Source organism: Clarias gariepinus, chromosome 18 (assembly GCF_024256425.1).
Source record: "Clarias gariepinus isolate MV-2021 ecotype Netherlands chromosome 18, CGAR_prim_01v2, whole genome shotgun sequence".
Classification (NCBI taxonomy): Eukaryota; Metazoa; Chordata; class Actinopteri; order Siluriformes; family Clariidae; genus Clarias; species Clarias gariepinus.
In genome coordinates, this window is record NC_071117.1 from 1,275,001 (window position 1) to 1,294,809 (window position 19,809).

At 45.5% G+C, this 19,809-nt stretch overlaps 1 protein-coding gene across 1 annotated transcript in view; it reads left to right on the forward strand.

Annotated features, from left to right (window-relative positions):
• The window catches only part of LOC128506731 (integrin alpha-M-like), a 226,098-nt gene that overhangs the window by 189,171 nt on the left and 17,118 nt on the right, over positions 1-19,809 (forward strand). Inside the window, exon 27 of the mRNA XM_053477300.1 lies at positions 6,223-6,276. Coding sequence (XP_053333275.1) covers positions 6,223-6,276 — 54 coding nt within the window. The remainder of the gene's footprint in view (positions 1-6,222; positions 6,277-19,809) is intronic.

A 19,809-nucleotide genomic window follows, 5' to 3' on the forward strand; every position in this document is an offset into this window, starting at 1 on the left:
TAGGATCTGAGCCATAAGAGGGCCGTTCCCTTAATTCCTACTACATTTTCCAATCTGTGAAGGAGAATACCATGATCAATAGTGTCAAAAGCTGCACTGAGGTCGAGTAACACAAGTATAGTGACACAACCCTGATCAGAGGCCACTAGGAGGTCATTTACAACTTTAACGAGTGCTGTCTCTGTGCTGTGATGAGGCATAAATCCTGACTGATACAATTCAGGTATGCTATTCCTATGTAGATATGAACATAGCTGTTGTGATACTACCTTTTCCAGAATTTTAGAGATAAACGGGAGGTTTAATATCGGCCTGTAATTGGAAAGCTGACAGGGGTCAAGGTCAGGTTTTTTGATTAGTGGTTTGATAACTGCTAATTTAAAAGATTTTGGAACATACCCACTGCTGAGTGAAGAATTAATTACTTTTAACAGGGGTTCTGTTATTGCTGGAACTATCTGCTTGAGAAAATGTGTTGGTATAGGATCTAATTCACAGGTTGCTGATTTTGAAGAGGAGATGAGTGAAATTAGTTCATTCGCTTCAAGGGGAGTAAAGTATTCTAGGTTCTGATGTGATGTGATTAATTTATCATCTGTATCACTTAAATTGTCTGGTTTTAAAGCCTGAATTTTTTGCCTAATATTTATTTTGTTGATTGATTGATTTTGTTATTAAAAAAGGTCATGAAATCCAGCACTTGTGGAAGAGTGGAACGCATTGCCTCAGAAGAACATCATGAGGCTAGTGAGAAGCATGAAACGTTGCTGTCTCATGCTCTTCACTAGCCTCATGTCATTGTGGCAAATGGTGGAAACACTCGCTATATGATGAACCCTGAGTGATGACTCTGTGCAGCTAGTGGCACTGGATTGTCACTGATAAACTAGGTCTCTTCTGAGACTATGCGCTATACTACAGGAAATGAGAGCAGCACCTTACTAAGTGGGATGGACACCATCCCGCCTTAACAGGCCAGCTTTGCCCTCAAAGGTCTTCCAATTGTCTCTAAAGCCCACATTCTTTTCGGAGCACCACCTTGACATTCAGCGATTCAGCGACCATAACCTGCTGTAAGCTATGTAGCCACGTTGCATCGGGATGGGACCAGAGCATATTACTTCATGAGATATCGTCTTCGCTAGTTTAAACACCTCTTTAAGTTACCCTTACTAACCTCTGACTAACAAAGGTGTATATCGTTAACTCCATCATGTACCACTATTTTTAAGAACCTATGCTGTCCCAGAGCCCTAAGTTCCCTTTTAAAGGCTACACTCCATGCTGCGTGAAAACGCGATGGGAAACATCTTGTCATGTTGCTGGTTGTGAAGCATGTGTGTATCAAACACGCCAAATTTTGGCTTATATAACCTCGGTCGGGTGACGTCATCTGATGAGACGCACCTGCAGGTTATAAATAGGAGTGAACCGGAAATATTACTCAGATCTTTTGTCTTCACTGACCTTGTTGTGTATTGAACTGTGTGTAACCCAGCAAAATAAGAAAGTGTTTAACTCACCGACATGGCAGAGTTTTAATTAAGATATCCCTCCGTATCTGATAAATACATATCGGAGGGCGATGCCTATACTTTACTGCTTCGAATAAAGTGCTCGCGCGCGCCCCGCATTCCTTGAGAAGCACCGGGCCGCGGCGCATTTCTGGGGCTTAAAACGCGTGTATTCAGCAGAGCTGTGAGAGACGGATTTAAAACTCCTATCTCTCACTTCCTCGTTGGATCAGGAAATCCCTCTGTCCGCTCGCAACCGCACGCTGCGCTTCTTGTGAATGGGCTAGGATAAACATTCTCTCTCGCTCCGCGGAGATGGAAATATCACCCAAGCACTAAAAAAAAAAAAAAAAAAATTAGATGGCAGGTTCTGTCGGGTGGCCGGCGGGCGAAGCCTCAACAACACTCTCTCCCTTTTTCTTAGCAATCTCCATATGAGTTAACCCTTTCATGGAGTAAGCTGTATTTATCCTGTGTTTTCCTGCCATCTACTTTATTTATTTGTTTAAATATAGTTGAGGTAGAAGCGCAGGGTTATATGACGACGCCTAGATAGAAGAGACGCTTCCAGGCTATCTCTCTCCTAGGATATCATCCTCCCTGAAAAGCTAATACTTCCTTTCAAGCTGTGTAGACTTTTATCTTCCCTGGAGGGTAAAGCTTTTCAGGCAGCAGGTCTGGTTGGTGCTCCATTGCACACCATGATGGTTTTGCAGGTCTACCAGGCTGACCTGCTGAGAGACTTGAGTACTGGGGGGCTCTTCAAGATAGGGCATTCTGGAATTACGCCAGGCCACAGACTTATAGCTGAATCTCAGCGACATCAAGCATAGGATTGCACAATCCTCCTTAAATCCCCTATTTCGCCTTCCGGCCTGTTTGGCGATGTTGTTAACTCGTTCACCACTAGGTTCATGAGGCGAAGTTATATGAACAAGCCTCCAGAAATTCCTTCCCCGCCGTGCTCAAGAGTCGGGACTGTTGGCCACCCAGTCTCAACCGGGTCTGACGCTTGCAAGGCGTGAAACACACAAGGAGAGTGTTTTTGAGCCGGGCACCCCCTCGTAAAGATTTGGGGTGCGTCGTGCTTCGCAATCCGCCTCAAAAGAGCTCAGACTGGCATATTGTCTTCTTCACAAAGAAGCCCTGAGGTTCATGTGCCCAGGACCATGGGGGTGCCCCCCCCAAAGGGGGGAGGCACGCAGAATTCCTTTCGAGAATGAAGTGTTCTCCCTGGCACCCCAGGAGGTCGGTGTTTTTGCTCCGCCACCACTGGTGTTTCGGGCAACACCAGTCCCCAATAAAGTGTTAGCTGTTCGGTTTTTCCTGCCATGTTTCAGGATGCCGAACATCTAACAGCCCAGTCTTAGTAGCTAGCACTTTGACATCAGCATGTCATCCTAGCTCGTCTTTGTTTCTTAGGATTGAGACCCAACGCCATGAAAAGCGTGCTCTTTCCTGTTCAGAGGACAAAATATTGGGTGTCACATGGGTTTTGATCGTAAGCAGGCACAGCTGTCTCCTGCTCTTGTCGAATCCATTCTTAAGACCCTCAAGGAAATCAAGCTAGACCAGAAAGTGACCATCACTTTCATAGATCTTAGCTCTTATGGCAGCTGTATACACAGTGACACCTTTGCGCCTTCTGCACATGAGAGCATTTTAGTTGTGGCTAAGAACCAGGGGATTTCACTCTAGGGCCAATCCCCAATAAAGGTTACGCGCCAGGTGCTCCATACTTTTCCTATGTGGTTCAGACCCCGGTTTCTGACTTTGGGTCCCACTCTAAGTTCGTCTTGTCGTCGCAGATGCTAACGACAGACGCTTCCCTCATGGGCTGGGGTGCGGTCTTAGATGAGATTTCAGGTAGAAGAGGTGGACCTCTTTGCCTCGCAAGATCAGCAAATGTCCCCTTTAATATTCTCTGACTCTTCCAGCTACCCCGGGTCTGGACGCCGTGGCTCGTACATAGCCCTGGTTATGCCTTTATGCGCTTTTTTCTGATAGCTCTGCTCCCGGGAGTCTTGGCGAGGTTCCATCAACAGTGTTTGCGCCTCTTATTGATAGCGCCCTGTTGGCCAACCAGAGTGTGGTTCTCGGATCTAGTATCCCTCTTTAACGGCTCACCATGGGTGATTCCAATGAGGTGGGATCTTCTGTCTCAGGCGCAGGGGACGATATTTCATCCCCGGTGTTTTGGAACCTTTACGTTCAGTCCCTGAATGGGACCAACTAAGTCAAGCTGGTCTTCTAGCCAGCGTAATTAAGACTATTCTAAGTGCTAGGGCTCTCTCTCCTAGAAGAGCTTATGCCCTCAAATGGAATGTATTTGAAAGTTGGTCCATGACGAAGCAGGTAGACCCAGTCCACTGCCGAAATGTTTCAGTGCTGGAGTCTCTGCAGGAAAAATTGTCCTCGGGCTTGTGCCCTAGTACCCTCAGGACGTACGTAACTGCTATTTAAGCCTGCCACGTCCTGATTGGTGGGGTTACTGTGACACGGTCCCTTTTGTGGGTTTTATCTATCATGCTCGAAGAGCCAATTGACACCCCCTTTTTTTTAACCACTAGAGTCAGCGCCTCAGGTTTCTGACCTTTAGGATGTTTTTTCTAAGGGCCGTTACCTCTCTGAGAGGATTGGAGATCTGTCAGTCTCCCCATCCTGCCTAGACTTTGCCCCTGGGCTAGTCAGGGCCATTTTGCATCCTCACTGAACTATCTTCCGAAAGTTCCATTCATGTTTTTGAAGCCTTCTGTCCTCCACCTTTTACAGCTGCGGAGCAGGAGAGACTTACTGTGTTCAGTATGTGCTTTTCAGATTTATGTCCACCGCATCAGCTAGTGGCCTAAGTCAGAGCAGCTTTGTTTTTTGTTTTGGGGCCGCAACCGGGGAGGGGCGGCCGCCACTACTGGGTAAAAGATGCTATTGCCCTCTCCTATGAGGTGCGTGGGCTCACTTCGCCTCTAGGAATCAGGGCTCATTTAACCAGGGGGATTGCCTCATCTACTGCTCTAGCAGGAGGTATTCCCCCGGCTCACAGGTCCTCGAGTCAGCTTCCCAGATATAGTTCTGACCCCTTCTCAGCCTTGTGCATGCACGCTACACATCCTTGGGGTCTAGACACTTGCAGTGCGGCGGCATTGGTATTCTTGTTCCCATAGCGTTTTTACGCAGCATCGAGTGTAGCCTTTGAAAGGGAACATCTCGGGTTACTTTGCTGTAACCCTGTTCCCTGAAAAGGCGGGAATGAGATGCTGCGTCCCAATGCCGCACTGCCTACGTGACCGGACGTTCGTTCAGACAAATCAATCTGAGGAATGTTTCCGGTTCACTCCTATTTATAACCTGCAGGTGCGTCTCATCAGATGACGTCACCCGACCGAGGTTATATAAGCCAAAATTTGGCTTGTTTGATACACACATGCTTCACAACCGGCAACATGACAAGATGTTTCCCATTTCGTTTTCACGCAGCATCTTGTTCCCGCCTTTTCAGGGAACAGGGTTACAGCAAAGTAACCCGAGACGATTACCTGCCATGTCCGGTGCTCTGGCTCCCGGGATACACCTAACCACTGCTGCTGGCGCCCCTAAAGGCCTAGCTTATTTCATGTGCCTTAGTATAGAGTCTCCTCTAACCAGAGCTCTTTCGGGTTTCTCGGTGGGTGCATCACTGAGGAGAGCAAACCTGTTGGACACATGAAGCGCAAAAGAGGTTGACTCTGGTGATGCAGAGTCAGCTTGAATGGGATCAATATGCAACTTTATTGAAAAACTTATAGACAAACAGATCAGGGTCAAACCGGAGCAATAAGAACAGTGTAGACAAACCAGAATCAGAATCCAAGTCCAAGCAAGAGAGTCATGGCAGGCGGCGGTCCAATGGAGCAAATTAAATAAACAAAGCGTAGGTCAAAAGGCAGGTGGCAGGCAGACAGAGTACAAAAGCATTCCAGTTGGCAACGAGAGATGAAACAGTAATAAACGCTCAGAAATGTCAGCAGCAGCAAAACAAGACTTCGAGAAGTGGTGAGAGTGAGCATGTACTTTGAAGTCTGTGGGTAATTGCTGACACCCGTGCTGGTGATCAGCCCCAGGCACGGGTTTTTTTGGCTCAAAAGTATTTGAGCCAAAGGTATTTGGTATGAGTATTTGGCTTATCCACTGAAGCTGCTGTTTCTGTATTCACCTGTCATACTGGATGACTGTCATCTTCAAATCCAGATACTCCTGGGGATTTTATACTAGGCGCTGCTGCATGGGCAGCTTGGGTTCTCCCAGTAGCAAAGAAAGAAGTTAAAAAGCCCAATAAGGATTGAGCCATTCCACTGCTACTGAGACAAGACCAAAAGCAAAATGAAAGCTTCATCCTGAGGCTTCATCCTGAGAAAAATTTTATTCTGAGGGTCCTTGTAAATGTAATTTGTGCCGCAATTGAAGTGGGCTGACTGAATCACTGGCATGCTGCTGCAGTCAAACAATGAACAATATATAAATGGGAACAGCATTAATCCTGCACAGATGTAAAATTGTAAAATTGCCCACTCCATCTCCACGACTCCACCTTTGATGCATCAGCAGCACTTTACACATTTACTGCAGTTACAGAAGATAGGAGATTTTTAAAATTGTTGTTATAAAAAATAAACTCATCTGTGTGTTTAATAATAATTTACAGACTACACTAATAAACTTTATTTTCTTACAGAATATTACAGCCTGTAGCATCATACCACCTCAGAAACATGATGTAAGTTGGTTTGTTTACTTCCTGTTGATTTTTCATTATTGTACTTTATGGAACTCGACTCCTGCATGCCCTTACTGAAATTGAAATTCAGATCAAATTCTAATTCAAATTTTATTTGTCACCTACACAGTCATACACAGTACGATATGCAGTGAAATGCTTATACGATTGCCAGTGACCTTAAAAAGAGAATTAAAACTTATAATAAGAAATAAATATGAATAAAAGAAATACAATAGAAAATTAAATTTAACTAGGATAAAAAATGAAATTAAAATAGAAATATACTGTACATAAAAATAGAAATATACTGTACATTTTTTAAAAATTGAAATTTGGTGAAAGAAAGATGGTGTGCAAATGTGCATAAAAAGTGACTTATTAAGGTGCCTTATCAAAGTGTCTTTGTGCAGTGGTCCAGAATGTAAACATTAACATGTAAGTGTAGATGTGAGTGTAGGTGTGTATGAATGTGTCCATAGTGTCAGTGGATGTTAAAAGATTGTACTAGATCTACATGGTAATGTGGTTGAGAGACCTTATCGGCTGCGGGAAAAAGCTCCTCCTCAGTCTCTCTGTTTTGGTCTTCAGGGAGTGGAATCATTTTTCTGACCTCAACAGGGAGAACAGTCCATTGTTGGGATGGCTGAGGTCCTTCACGATCTTCCTGGCCTTGGTCCAGCACCGCTTGCTGTAGATTGAGTGCAGGTCAGGGAGCTCGGTGCGGATGATGCGCTCAGCTGATCGCACCACCCTCTGTAGAGCTCGTCTGTCCTTCATGATGCTGTTGGCGAACCAGGTTGTGATGTTTTTCATCAGGATGCTCTCTATGGTGCAGGAGTAGAAATTCCTGAGCACCTTAGAGGGCAGTCTAAAGTCTCTCAAGCGTCTAAGGTGGTACAGATGCTGCCGGGCCTTTTTTTTTTTTTTACCACAGTGTTCATGTGACAGGACCATGATAGGTCCTGTGTGATGTGTACACAGAGGTATCAAAATCTGTCCACTCTCTCCACTGGTCTTCTGTTGATGACTGGCGTCTGGTAGTTCCTCTCCTGCTTTGTACTGAAGTCCACTATTAGCTCCTTTGTCTTGCTGACGTTCAGGAGGAGATTGTTCCTCTGGCACCAGTTATCCAGATTTCCAATCTTCTCCAGGTAGGTCTTATCGTTGTTTGTGATCAGGCCGACCACGACAGCGTCATCAGCAAACTTGATGATGGCAGTGGAGCTGGTAGTGGCCACGCAGTCATAGGTGTACAGTGAGTAAAGCAGGGGGCTCAGAACACAACCCTGGGGGGCTCCAGTGCTGAGAGTGAGTGAGGCTGAGACATGTCCGCCCATCCTTCCTGCCTGTGGTCTGCCAGTTAGGAAGTTGGAGATCCACTGACACATAGATGAGCTGAGTCCCAGGTGCTCCAGCTTGGTGGTGAATGTGGAGGTATTAAATGAAGAGCTGTAGTCGATGAAGAGCATTTTAACATAATTCCCTTTCCTAGTGTCCAGGTGAGTGAGTGATGTGTGTAGAAGATGGGAGATTGCATCGTCTGTGGAGGGTCCAGTGTGTTGGGTAGTGAAGAAATGATGAAGTCTCTGACCAGGCGGTCAAAGTACTTTATCACTACTGAGGTGAGGGCTACAGGGCGATAGTCGTTGAGAGAAGCAGGATGAGGTTTCTTCAGGATAGGAACAATGATGGACTCTTTGTATCATGTGGGGATCACCGACTGAGATAAAGAGGTTAAATATCTCAGTGAACACAGGTGGTAGCTTGTCTGCGGAGGCTCTGAAAATACGACCTGAGATGCCGTCTGGTCCTGCTGCTTTCCTGGTGTTAACTCTCTTGAAGGCTTTTCTCACGTCATGCTCGGAGATGATAAACGCGTTTCTGGTGCTGGCAGTGTCTTCCTGCCTGCAGCCATTAGCGCCGCTAGCATTAGCATCACTTGTGTTTTTATCTGCAGCCTTGAAGCGAGCATAGAAGGTGTTCAGCTCGTCCGCCAGAGTCACGTCTGCCTTCGCCATGCCGGTTGTTAGTGTTTTATAGTCCGTTATTGTCCCTAGTCCCTGCCACAGGCTCCAAGAGTCTCTGTTGGAGTTGTGACTCTAGTTTCTTCCCATAGTGCTGCTTCGCCTCTTTCACTGCTTTCCAGGCGTTATACGACGCAGCCTTGTACGGTTCCATGTCCCCCGACACAAGTCCCGTGTTGTAGGCAGCAGTGCGAGATCTCAGAGCGTCGCGGATGGTTTTATCCACCCACGGCTTCTGTTTGGGAAAAGTTCTCATAGTCTTTTTCTCCACGGTATCATCCTCTAGTTTTCCGATGAACCCCACAACCGCTTCTGTAAACACGCTGACGTCATCATCAGAGCTGCTTCTGAACATGTCCCAGGCTGCGTCAAGTGCGTCCTGTAACACGGCCATCGATTTGTCCGTCCAGTGGGCGAACTTTCTGTTTCAGCTTTTGTTTGTATTTAAGCATGAGGAAGATGTCGGCGTGGTCGGATTTCACAAACGGTAGACAAGATTGTGCCTTGTAGCCGTCCTTGACTGTAGTGTAACAGTGGTCCAGTGTCCTTTCACCCCTGGTGGGGCAGGTGATATGTTGATGAAAGTTCGGCGCTGCGCGTTTGAGGTTGGCACTGTTAAAGTCTCCCGACACAATAAGCGCAGCGTCCCGGTGTTGTGTTTGGTGCTGTGTGAGTGCTTATGCAGCTCGCATAAGGCAGTGTCCGTGTCCGCTTGTGGTGGAATATAAACGACGCTGATTATGACCGATGTAAACTCCCGAGGGAGATAAAAAGGACGACATATGATGGACAATATATTTAGGTTGGGTGTGCAGGAGCGTGTAAGAGGAACAACGCTTGCGCTGTTGCACCAGCTGCTGTTCACCATTAAACACACGCCGCCTCCCCTTGACTTCCCCCAGTCCCACGTGAACCGAGAAGAACTTGGCCGGCTGGATGGCGTGGTCCGGCGTGGTGCTGGGTTCAGCCATGTCTCGGTGAAGCAGAGGAGATTGCAGTCCCGAATGTCTCTCTAGAACTTTATCCTGGCCCTGAGGTCATCAAGCTTGGTCTCCAGCGACTAGACGTTGGCGAGCAGGATGCTAGGCAGAGTTGTGCGGTGTGCATGGGCTCTGGGCTTGTTTCTGATGCAGGCTCGTTTCCCTCAGGGCCTCTGCTTCGCGTCGCGTCCTTTGTTCTCCCTTAGGATCTTACTCGGCCAGCTCAGATCTGGAGTTAAAAACGTCGAATTGTGAGTACATTGTATACCAATAGAAACAAGAGTGTCTCTCTCATACCTAATGTACTCAATGGTGATGATTTGACTGGTTTTAAAACGCTGAAAACTGACTTCAAAAACAAAGAAAAGGGGGTCGGAGCAGTCGTGACGGCAGCGGACCTCATCAGCGCCATCTTGAAACATCTGTATAAAAGAAAACTCTCTCTCACACACACACACACGTAACAGTGACACACATAGATACACAGTGTGTAATTATAGATATTGTCAGATCATGCAAGCAAATTACTGAAGTATGAATGAAATGAAACACACATATAGATGTCGCCATTAAAAACACACGTTTCGAGAAAAGGAATCCCGTGACTTGCCACGGCTTTGCGTGGCTGCGCACGGCAAGCTTTGAAAATGCCCTTCATTACCTGTAGGGGGCAGTTGTGTTTCAGTCTGTAGTATTGTGTGTCTACTGAAGCCGAAAATGTGTTCTCTCTCTTAGGCGCTCATTGACAGCAAGCGACGGAGCTCATAAATGTGTCGAGCTCAAACTGTAAATACTGATATGTATTTATTCTTAATTTTCTTCTCTTCTTCAATGATGATACTTTGTTGACTGCGCTTCATTCAGTATTATAATTATTAGTAGTAGTAGTGCTCGGAATTTATTATTGTTATTATTATCATTATTGTAACGCACCCGCACATGTGTGCAAAAAGACTACAATGATGTATGATATGTTAGCCTAAAACATTATTGTTTTATTGTGTTTATGCGCTTTAAATATACACTCAACAATAAGAACTGCCTTGTGCAAAGCAGATTTATGGATAAAACTACAGACATGAAATGAAAAAAAAAACACAGCTAATCGCTGAATACAACGTGACAGCACGCAGAATCCCCAGGCTTTGACTGCGCTTCCTCCATTCGTTAGCACTAAAGTAGTGCTGTGTTTCTGTAAACACATCGTTGAGTTGTTTATGCTGGGTCAAAATTCTGTGTTATTTCGGGTATTTTAATCACAAACGTTGGGTTGCTTTTGCTATGAATATTACAAGTGCTGCATGATTAAACTCAATGCAAAAAAACGAAAAAAGAAACTTCTCCGTTTTGTCCCTAGACATTTTGTTTTCCGGTGTTTATGCAGTAACCCATGGGTAAACACGATGATTTAAGAATTTAATTAAAGGCGAATATAAGTGACATTGTAATTCAAATCCAACATTTTAATGGTTAGTGACCGGTGCAATGGCGTCAACTCGCACGTTCTGCGATATTCCATTGTATATTAAATTATATAGGGTAAATAAAACTAGAAAAGAATAAAATTAAATATAATATATAAACTAAAGTTAAAAAAATAAATAAATAACTGTACGATGGACTGTATGCCGTCCTTGACTGTAGTGTAACAGTGGTCTAGTGTCCTTTCACCCCTGGTGCGGCAGGTGATATGTTGATGAAAGTTCGGCGCTGCGCGTTTGAGGTTGGCACTGTTAAAGTCCCCCGACACAATAAGCGCAGCGTCCCGGTGTTGTGTTTGGTGCTGTGTGAGTGCTTATGCAGCTCGCATAAGGCAGTGTCCGTGTCCGCTTGTGGTGGAATATAAACGGCGCTGATTATGACCGATGTAAACTCCCGAGGGAGATAAAAAGGACGACATATGATGGACAATAGTTTTAGGTTGGGTGTGCAGGAGCGTGTAAGAGGAACAACGCTTGCGCTGTTGCACCAGCTGCTGTTCACCATTAAACACACGCCGCCTCCCCTTGACTTCCCCGAGTCCCACGTGAACCGAGAAGAACTTACACGTAACAGTGACACACATAGATACACCGTGTGTAATTATAGATATTGTCAGATCATGCAAGCAAATTACTGAAGTATGAATGAAATGAAACACACATATAGATGTCGCCATTAAAAACACACGTTTCGAGAAAAGGAATCCCGTGACTTGCCACGGCTTTGCGTGGCTGCGCACGGCAAGCTTTGAAAATGCCCTTCATTACCTGTAGGGGGCAGTTGTGTTTCAGTCTTTAGTATTGTGTGTCTACTGAAGCCGAAAATGTGTTCTCTCTCTTAGGCGCTCATTGACAGCAAGCGACGGAGCTCATAAATGTGTCGAGCTCAAACTGTAAATACTGATATGTATTTATTCTTAATTTTCTTCTCTTCTTCAATGATGATACTTTGTTGACTGCGCTTCATTCAGTATTATAATTATTAGTAGTAGTAGTGCTCGGAATTTATTATTGTTATTATTATTATTATTGTAACGCACCCGCACATGTGTGCAAAAAGACTACAATGATGTATAATATTGTGGCGTTTTTACGCCGAGAAGAATGCTGGAGAGACGAGTGAGCTTATTTGCTACCCAATGCAATGGCTGGGAGTACTTTATTAAGCACACAGCATGTAAGCATGAGCAGCACCTTCACTCAGGAGCCTACATCCAATTCAGCACTAACTTGAACTGGAGCACATTTCACACGTCACACCCAACACACACACAACAGGGCCGAAGTCACTAACCCAAACACCTTTCCCCATCATGGTGAACACACCGACATTCCCGCAAAGCATGCTGGTCGTCAGCCGCCGCCCCGCCCACGCCACACTGCCCCCACCCGAGCTGTGACCGTCCCTGGTCACCATGAAGAACTCCATTTCGGAGGCGTGGAGGCGGTCGGCGCTGGCGGTGGGAACGCCGGCGTCCTTTGGCAGGTGAGGGATGAACACAAACGTAGTCCTGAGGCGGTCCGGCCTCCACAGAGTTCAATGTTTCCCCGGCGTGCGGCTGGCAAGGCGCAAGACGGTCCCGGTGGAGCAAAACTCGTGCCCGCCCCGCCAACCGCACCCGGTAGATGACATCGGAGAGCCGAGCTATTACCGTACAGGGGCCCACCCAGTGAGACACACGCCCGGCCGAGAGCCCCCTCCTTCTCTTTCCGGAGGAACACACCCACACCTGCTCGCCAGCAGCAAAATCTCGCCCCTGGCTGTGAGTGTCCACGCCCATTCGCCCCATAGGTGCCCCCACCCGGAAGTCTTGCAGCGGTGCCCGCGAGCGCTGGGTGGGGCCCTTCTGCCTGGCGATAAGCGGCTCACAGTTCAGCCGTGAGACCGGCGGAGCGACTGCGGGTGACGCTCTGGGTGACGCAGTAAGACGGCTGCATGCTGGCTTGGACGGCTGATCACCACCAGAGGGTCTGGAGGGCTGCACAGGGGAAACGTCCTGCGTCGAGGGTTCTACGTCGGCTACCGGGAGTTTGATTTCCCGGTGTGCTGCTAACCTGTCCGACTGTGGTTTGGGTCCGAGCAACCTGGCTACCCCGAAGTTACCACGCAGAGTTCCGCTGGACAAGTTCAGCACCGCACCCCATCTATCCAAAATGTCCAACCCCAAAACGCAGTCCTCCTCGACGTCCCCCACAACGAACCCGTGGGAATAAGTTCGTCCACCCACCTGGACTCGCACTGTGCGACACGCCCTTACCTTCACGTAGCCCCCAGCAACGGTGCAGATGCTGAAGGCAGGATCAGGCCGTCCGCAAACACGCTTGCTTTGCCCCAGTACTCCAGAGCGCAGCAGCGAAACAGTGGAGCCGGTGTCCACGAGCGCCCGCAGTAAGACGCCATCCAGCACACAGTCGATGTAGAGCCCAGCGCGGCTTACCACGCGTCCTCCCGGCGCTAGTCTAGCGGCTGCTGGTGTACGCTGTCCCGTGCCTCGGCCTCGCCGCGAAACATCGGAGAGTTGCTCGTTGCCTAGCCGCGACGGGTAGCCCTGTCCCCGGCTAGGTTCACGAACCGAGCGCCACTGAGCTGCGGGCGGTCGCTCGGCTTTTCCGCCGTGATGTACCGCCGATATGGGCTCAGCGCGCTCGGCCTCGCGCAGCGGCAGGTCGCTTTGCCGGCTAACGGCGCGCGGAGCTGTCTCTTGCTCCGGCGCTTGCGCTGCGCCAGCCTCCGCCCCGAGATCCAGCGCCGGGATTTTCACCTCGCCGCTCCGCGTTGGTTGCCGTGGTGTGCTCGCTTTAGCGCCGTCGGGAAAGCGCTTCTTTTTCGCGAGTAGTCGCTCCGCTACTCGGCGGCCCGCTTGGATTTTCAATAGATCTTCCGTTGTGCGCTCAAACCCGTGACTCTCCATCCCACTTCTGACACCAATGTGGCGTTTTTACGCCGGGAAGAATGCTGGAGAGACGAGTGAGCTTATTTGCTACCCAATGCAATGGCTGGGAGTACTTTATTAAGCACACAGCATGTAAGCATGAGCAGCACCTTCACTCAGGAGCCTACATCCAATTCAGCACTAACTTGAACTGGAGCACATTTCACACGTCACACCCAACACACACACAACAGGGCCGAAGTCACTAACCCAAACACCTTTCCCCATCATGGTGAACACACCGACATTCCCGCAAAGCATGCTGGTCGTCAGCCGCCGCCCCGCCCACGCCACAATATGTTAGCCTAAAACATTATTGTTTCATTGTGTTTATGCGCTTTAAATATACACTCAACAATAAGAACTGCCTTGTGCAAAGCAGATTTATGGATAAAACTACAGACATGAAATGAAAAAAAAAAACACAGCTAATCGCTGAATACAACGTGACAGCACGCAGAATCCCCAGGCTTTGACTGCGCTTCCTCCATTCGTTAGCACTAAAGTAGTGCTGTGTTTCTGTAAACACATCGTTGAGTTGTTTATGCTGGGTCAAAATTCTGTGTTATTTCGGGTACTTTAATCACAAACGTTGGGTTGCTTTTGCTATGAATATTACAAGTGCTGCATGATTAAACTCAATGCAAAAAAACGAAAAAAGAAACTTCTCCGTTTTGTCCCTAGACATTTTGTTTTCCGGTGTTTATGCAGTAACCCATGGGTAAACACGATGATTTAAGAATTTAATTAAAGGCGAATATAAGTGACATTGTAATTCAAATCCAACATTTTAATGGTTAGTGACCGGTGCAATGGCGTCAACTCGCACGTTCTGCGATATTCCATTGTCATTCATACTGCCGTAGTTTTAGAGCCCTAAAAAAGCATTTGCTAGTTAGTAAGTATGTAAGCAAATAAAAGATAAATGAATAAATAGCTTTAAATAGTACTTCAGTGTAGTAAAAGTACTATATATATGCAAATCACTTTATATATTTATTTATACTTTCATACACTCACCTAAAGGATTATTAGGAACACCTGTTCAATTTCTCATTAATGCAATTATCTAATCAACCAATCACATGGCAGTTGCTTTAATGCATTTAGGGGTGTGGTCCTGGTCAAGACAATCTCCTGAACTCCAAACTAAATGTCAGAATGGAAAAGAAAGGTGATTTAAGCAATTTTGAGCAGGCATGGTTGCCAGACAGGCCGGTCTGAGTATTTCACAATCTGCTCAGTTACTGGGATTTTTACGCACAACCATTTCTAGGGTTAGCAAAGAATGGTGGCAGTCCTGTGGGCGAAAATGCCTTGTTGATGCTAGAGGTCAGAGGAGAATGGGCTGACTGATTCAAGCTGATAGAAGAGCAACTTTGACTGAAATAACCACTCGTTACGTTACGTATGCAGCAAAGCATTTGTGAAGCCACAACACGCACAACCTTGAGGCGGATGGGCTACAACAGCAGAAGACCCCACCGGGTACCACTCATCTCCACTACAAATAGCAAAAAGAGGCTACAATTTGCACAAGCTCACCAAAATTGGACAGTTAAAGACAGGAAAAAATGTTGCCTGGTCTGATGAGTCTCGATTTCTGCTGAGGCATGGTAGAGTCAGAATTTGGCGTAAAAAACAAAATGAGAACATGGATCCATCATGCCTTGTTACCACTGTGCAGGCTGCTGGTGGTGGTGTAATGGTGTGGGGAATGTTTTCTTGGCACACTTTAGGCCCCTTAGTGCCAATTGGGCATCGTTTAAATGCCACAGGCTATCTGAGCATTGTTTCTGACCATGTCCATCCCTTTATGACCACCATGTACTCATCCTCTGATGGATACTTCCAGCAGGATAATGCACCATGTCACAAAGCTCAAATCATTTCAAATTGGTTTCTTGAACATGACAATGAGTTCACTGTACTTAAATGGCCCCCACAGTCACCAGATCTCAACCAACTAGAGAATCTTGTGGGGGTTGTGGGATGTGGTGGAATGGGAGCTTCGTGCCCTGGATGTGCATCTCACAAATCTCCATCAACTGCAAAATGCTATCCTATCAATATGGGCCAACATTTCTAAAGAATGCCCCTTGTTGAATCAATGCCACGTTTAATTAAGGCAGTTCTGAAGGCGAAAGGAGGTCAAACACACACACATACACTCAACAAAAATATAAACGCAACACCTTTGTTTCTGCTCCGATTTTTTATGAGATGGACTTAAAGATCTAAAATTTATTCCAGATACACAATATTACCATTTTTCTCAAACATTGTTCACAAATCAGTCTAAATGTGTGATAGTGAGCACTTCTGCTTTGCTGTGATAATCCATCCCACCTCACAGGTGTGCCACATTAAGATGATGATCTGACATCATGAGGAGTGCACAGGTGTACCTTATACTGCCCACAATAAAAGGCCACCCTGGAATGTGCAGTTTTGTCTCACAGCAAAATGCCACAGATGCCACAAGCATTGAGGGAGCGTGCAATTGGCATGCTGACAGCAAATTCAAATTTTATTTGTCACATACACAGTCATACACAGTACGATATGCAGTGAAATGCTTAGGCAACTGCTCGTGACCTAAAATAGAAGACTAATATGAAAATTAAATTATATAGGGTAAATAAAACTAGAAAAGAATAAAATTAAATATAATATATAAACTAAAGTTAAAAAAATAAATAAATAACTGTACGACAAAAATACACAATATAGAAAATATTTGAAGAATGTATAATGAAATATAAAACAATAAGAGCAGCTGAACGGGTAGGTATATTTATATAATTTTTTTATGGAATGGTAGTTGTAATGGTAATGTCCACTGTTTGTGCAATTCACATATTTAAAGTGTCTAGTGCCGTGCAAAAAAATGTTCAAAAACTGATTTATGTAAAGTGACTTGTGACTTGTGACCACCAGGTGTAGGTGCGCAGTGGCCACTAGTGTAAACGTACTGTATGGTGGTGTGATTGAGAGACCGTATCGCCTGTGGGAAGAAGCTCCTCCTCAGTCTCTCAGTCTGTGTTGGCCTTCAGGGAGCGGAATCGCTTTCCTGACCTCAACAGAGAGAACAGTCCATTGTTGGGTTGGCTGAGGTCCTTCACAATGAGGTCATTCACAGGAATGTCAACCAGATCTGTTGCTCGTGCATTGAATGTTCATTTCTCCACATAAGCCGTCTCCAAAGGCGTTTCAGAGAATATGGCAGTACATCCAACCGGTCTCACAACCACAGACCACATGTAACTTTACCAGCCCAGGACCTCCACATCCAGCAGGTTCACCTCCAAGATCGTCTGAGACCAGCCACTCAGACAGCTGCTGAAACAATTGGTTTGCATAACCAAAAATTTTTGCACAAACTGTCAGAAACCGTCAAAGGGAAGCTCAACTGCATGCTCTTCGTCCTCATCGGGGTCTTGACCTCACTCCAGCTCATCGCCGTAACAGACAAATGCTCACATTCGATGGCGTCTGGCAAGTTGGAGGGGCGTTCTCTTCACGAATAAATCTCGGTTTACATTGTTCAGGGCAGATGGCAGACAGTGTGTGTGGCGTCGTGTGGGTGAGTGCTTTGCTGATGTCAATGTTGTGGATCGAGTGGCCCATGGTGGTGGTGGGGTTATGGTATGGGCAGGCATCTGTTATGGATAAAGAACACAGGTACATTTTATTGATAACATTTTGAATGCACAGAGATACCGTGATGAGATCTTGAGGCCCATTGTTGTGCCATACATCCATGAACATCACCTCATGTTTCAGCAAAATAATGCACGGCCCCATGTTGCAAGGATCTGTACACAGTTCTTGGAAGCTGAAAATGTCCCAGTTCTTGCATGGCCAGCATAATCACCACACATGTCACCCATTGAGCATGTTAGGGATGTGCTTGACCGGTATATACGACAGCGTGTACCAGTTCACACTAATATCCAACAACTTCGCACAGCCATTGAAGAGGAGTGGACCAACATTCCACAGGCCACAATTGACAATCTGATAAACTCTATTCGAAGAAGATGTGTTGCACTGCATGAGGCAAATGGTGGTCACACCAGATACTGACCGGTTCTGAGTCCCCAGACCCCCAATAAAGCAAAAAACTGCACATTTCAGGGTGGCCTTTTATTGTGGGCAGTATAAGGTACACCTGTGCACTACTCATGATGTGAAATGAAAATATTATGTATAAAGAAAATATAACTTATATGTTCGTGTTTAATTAAATTCTTCATTTATGTGTTCATTCATGTCTTCTGATGATGTCGACACATTTTTACGTTTTATATAAGATATGTTGGCATATACACGAATCAGGAAATTCGCATAGTTTACACTATCAGATTGCCTACTATCAGGAAATTATATTAATCTCAATACCATTTAAACCGAGTCATTGCAATGTCTTTCATTACTTTGTCCCTGTTAAGACATTACAAAAACTATACAGTATAAGAAACTTTTAAAGCACGAATTTGGTCATTTCATCATTATGAAAATAACATGAAGCACATATACACACGTTCATTATGAAACATCTGTTGTAAAACAAAATAAAATTCATGTTTACTTCAGCATTGGAAACAATATTGTTTAAGGTTAACTTTATACACAATTCATCGTCGTACTTGGTCCGGCTTTTACATTTGGGCATTTAGCAGACTCTCTTATCCAGAGCGACTTACATTTTTATCTCATTACACAATTGAGCAGTTGAGGGTTAAGTGCCGCGCTCAAGGGCCCAACAGTGGTAACTTGGTGGTTGTGGGGTTTGAACCTGGGATCTCCCGAACCGTAGTCCAATGCCTTAACCACTGAGCTACCCCTGGCCCCATTAGATAAAGTCCTTCCATGCGCCATTTGGCGGATATTCAGTGAAGCACAAAACATTTATTTTAAATTCCCGAATATTGCCTCCAGCAAGTCGCGGCACGCCACACGCTAAATTGCGGCATCTCGCGGGAAAACACACGCAGTCTTAATGGTGACATCTGTAGTTCAGGTTTTTACTCAATCAAGGAAACACCAGAAATGTAAAACTTTTATATGTGTGCAAAGACACAAAAGTAATACTAGTGTGATGTGTAAGTATAGGACAAACAGAGTCATGTGGTTTGCAGAGCTGCTCATAAAAACCAACTATAATCTGACAGATATACAAGGGGCGTTCTATTCAAACTGGGACGTGTGCTGGAATGAAGGCATGAGAGTGATTGACATTTACAGAAGACTGTAAGCACAAAAGGTGATGAGACTCTTAACACTTGAATAGTGCAGACCTTTTAAAGGAGGCACTACTCCCATGTATGTTTATCCTGGCCGAGGTGACTTTGGCACCAACTGCAGTTGTTTACATAAACATTCAGTGAATGAAATGTCTGACCCTTGAAAATTGACAGATAATTTGTCACCAATTTGAAAAAGAGATGCATCTGTCTGTGAAAATTGTCTTTACAATCATTTATTAACACCACTTGCACATTACAGGAACTCGGCTGGGAGTTTCTTTTGATTGTGTAAAGCTGCTTTGCGACAATCACGATTGATAAAAACACTACAAATCAAATTGAATTGAACTTAGTTATTGCCACATCCTCTGTACAGTCCTGACCTGCCAAAACATTCTACCTTAATGGTGTCCAAGCTCTAGTGACACACTGGGATGAGTGCATTAGTGTAGCAGGAGATTATATAGAGAAATAAAGGGAGTTTTTACTTTTAGAACTGTGTTCTGTTATTCTGCAAATCAAAAGTCCTGTATTGACTCGAACACAGACATTTTTTATTGCTGCAATGTATAAAATTTCTATTCCAGAGATGATTTTCCCATCTATGTGGAGGACTGAAGCATTTTTAAAGTGGCCACAGAGCTCCTGATCACCCAGAGCCTTATAGATTACTAGGTTTGGCTGAACCGCCCGCTCTAGGAAGAGTTCTGGTGCTTCCAAATATTTTCCATTTTACAATGAAGGAGCCCACTGTGTTTCTGGGGACATTCAAATCTTAAAATGGTTTATATACGCACCCATATCCAAGTCTTTACATATAATTATCACAAACGTCTATAAACAGTTCCTTAGACTTTATGAACTGGTTTCTG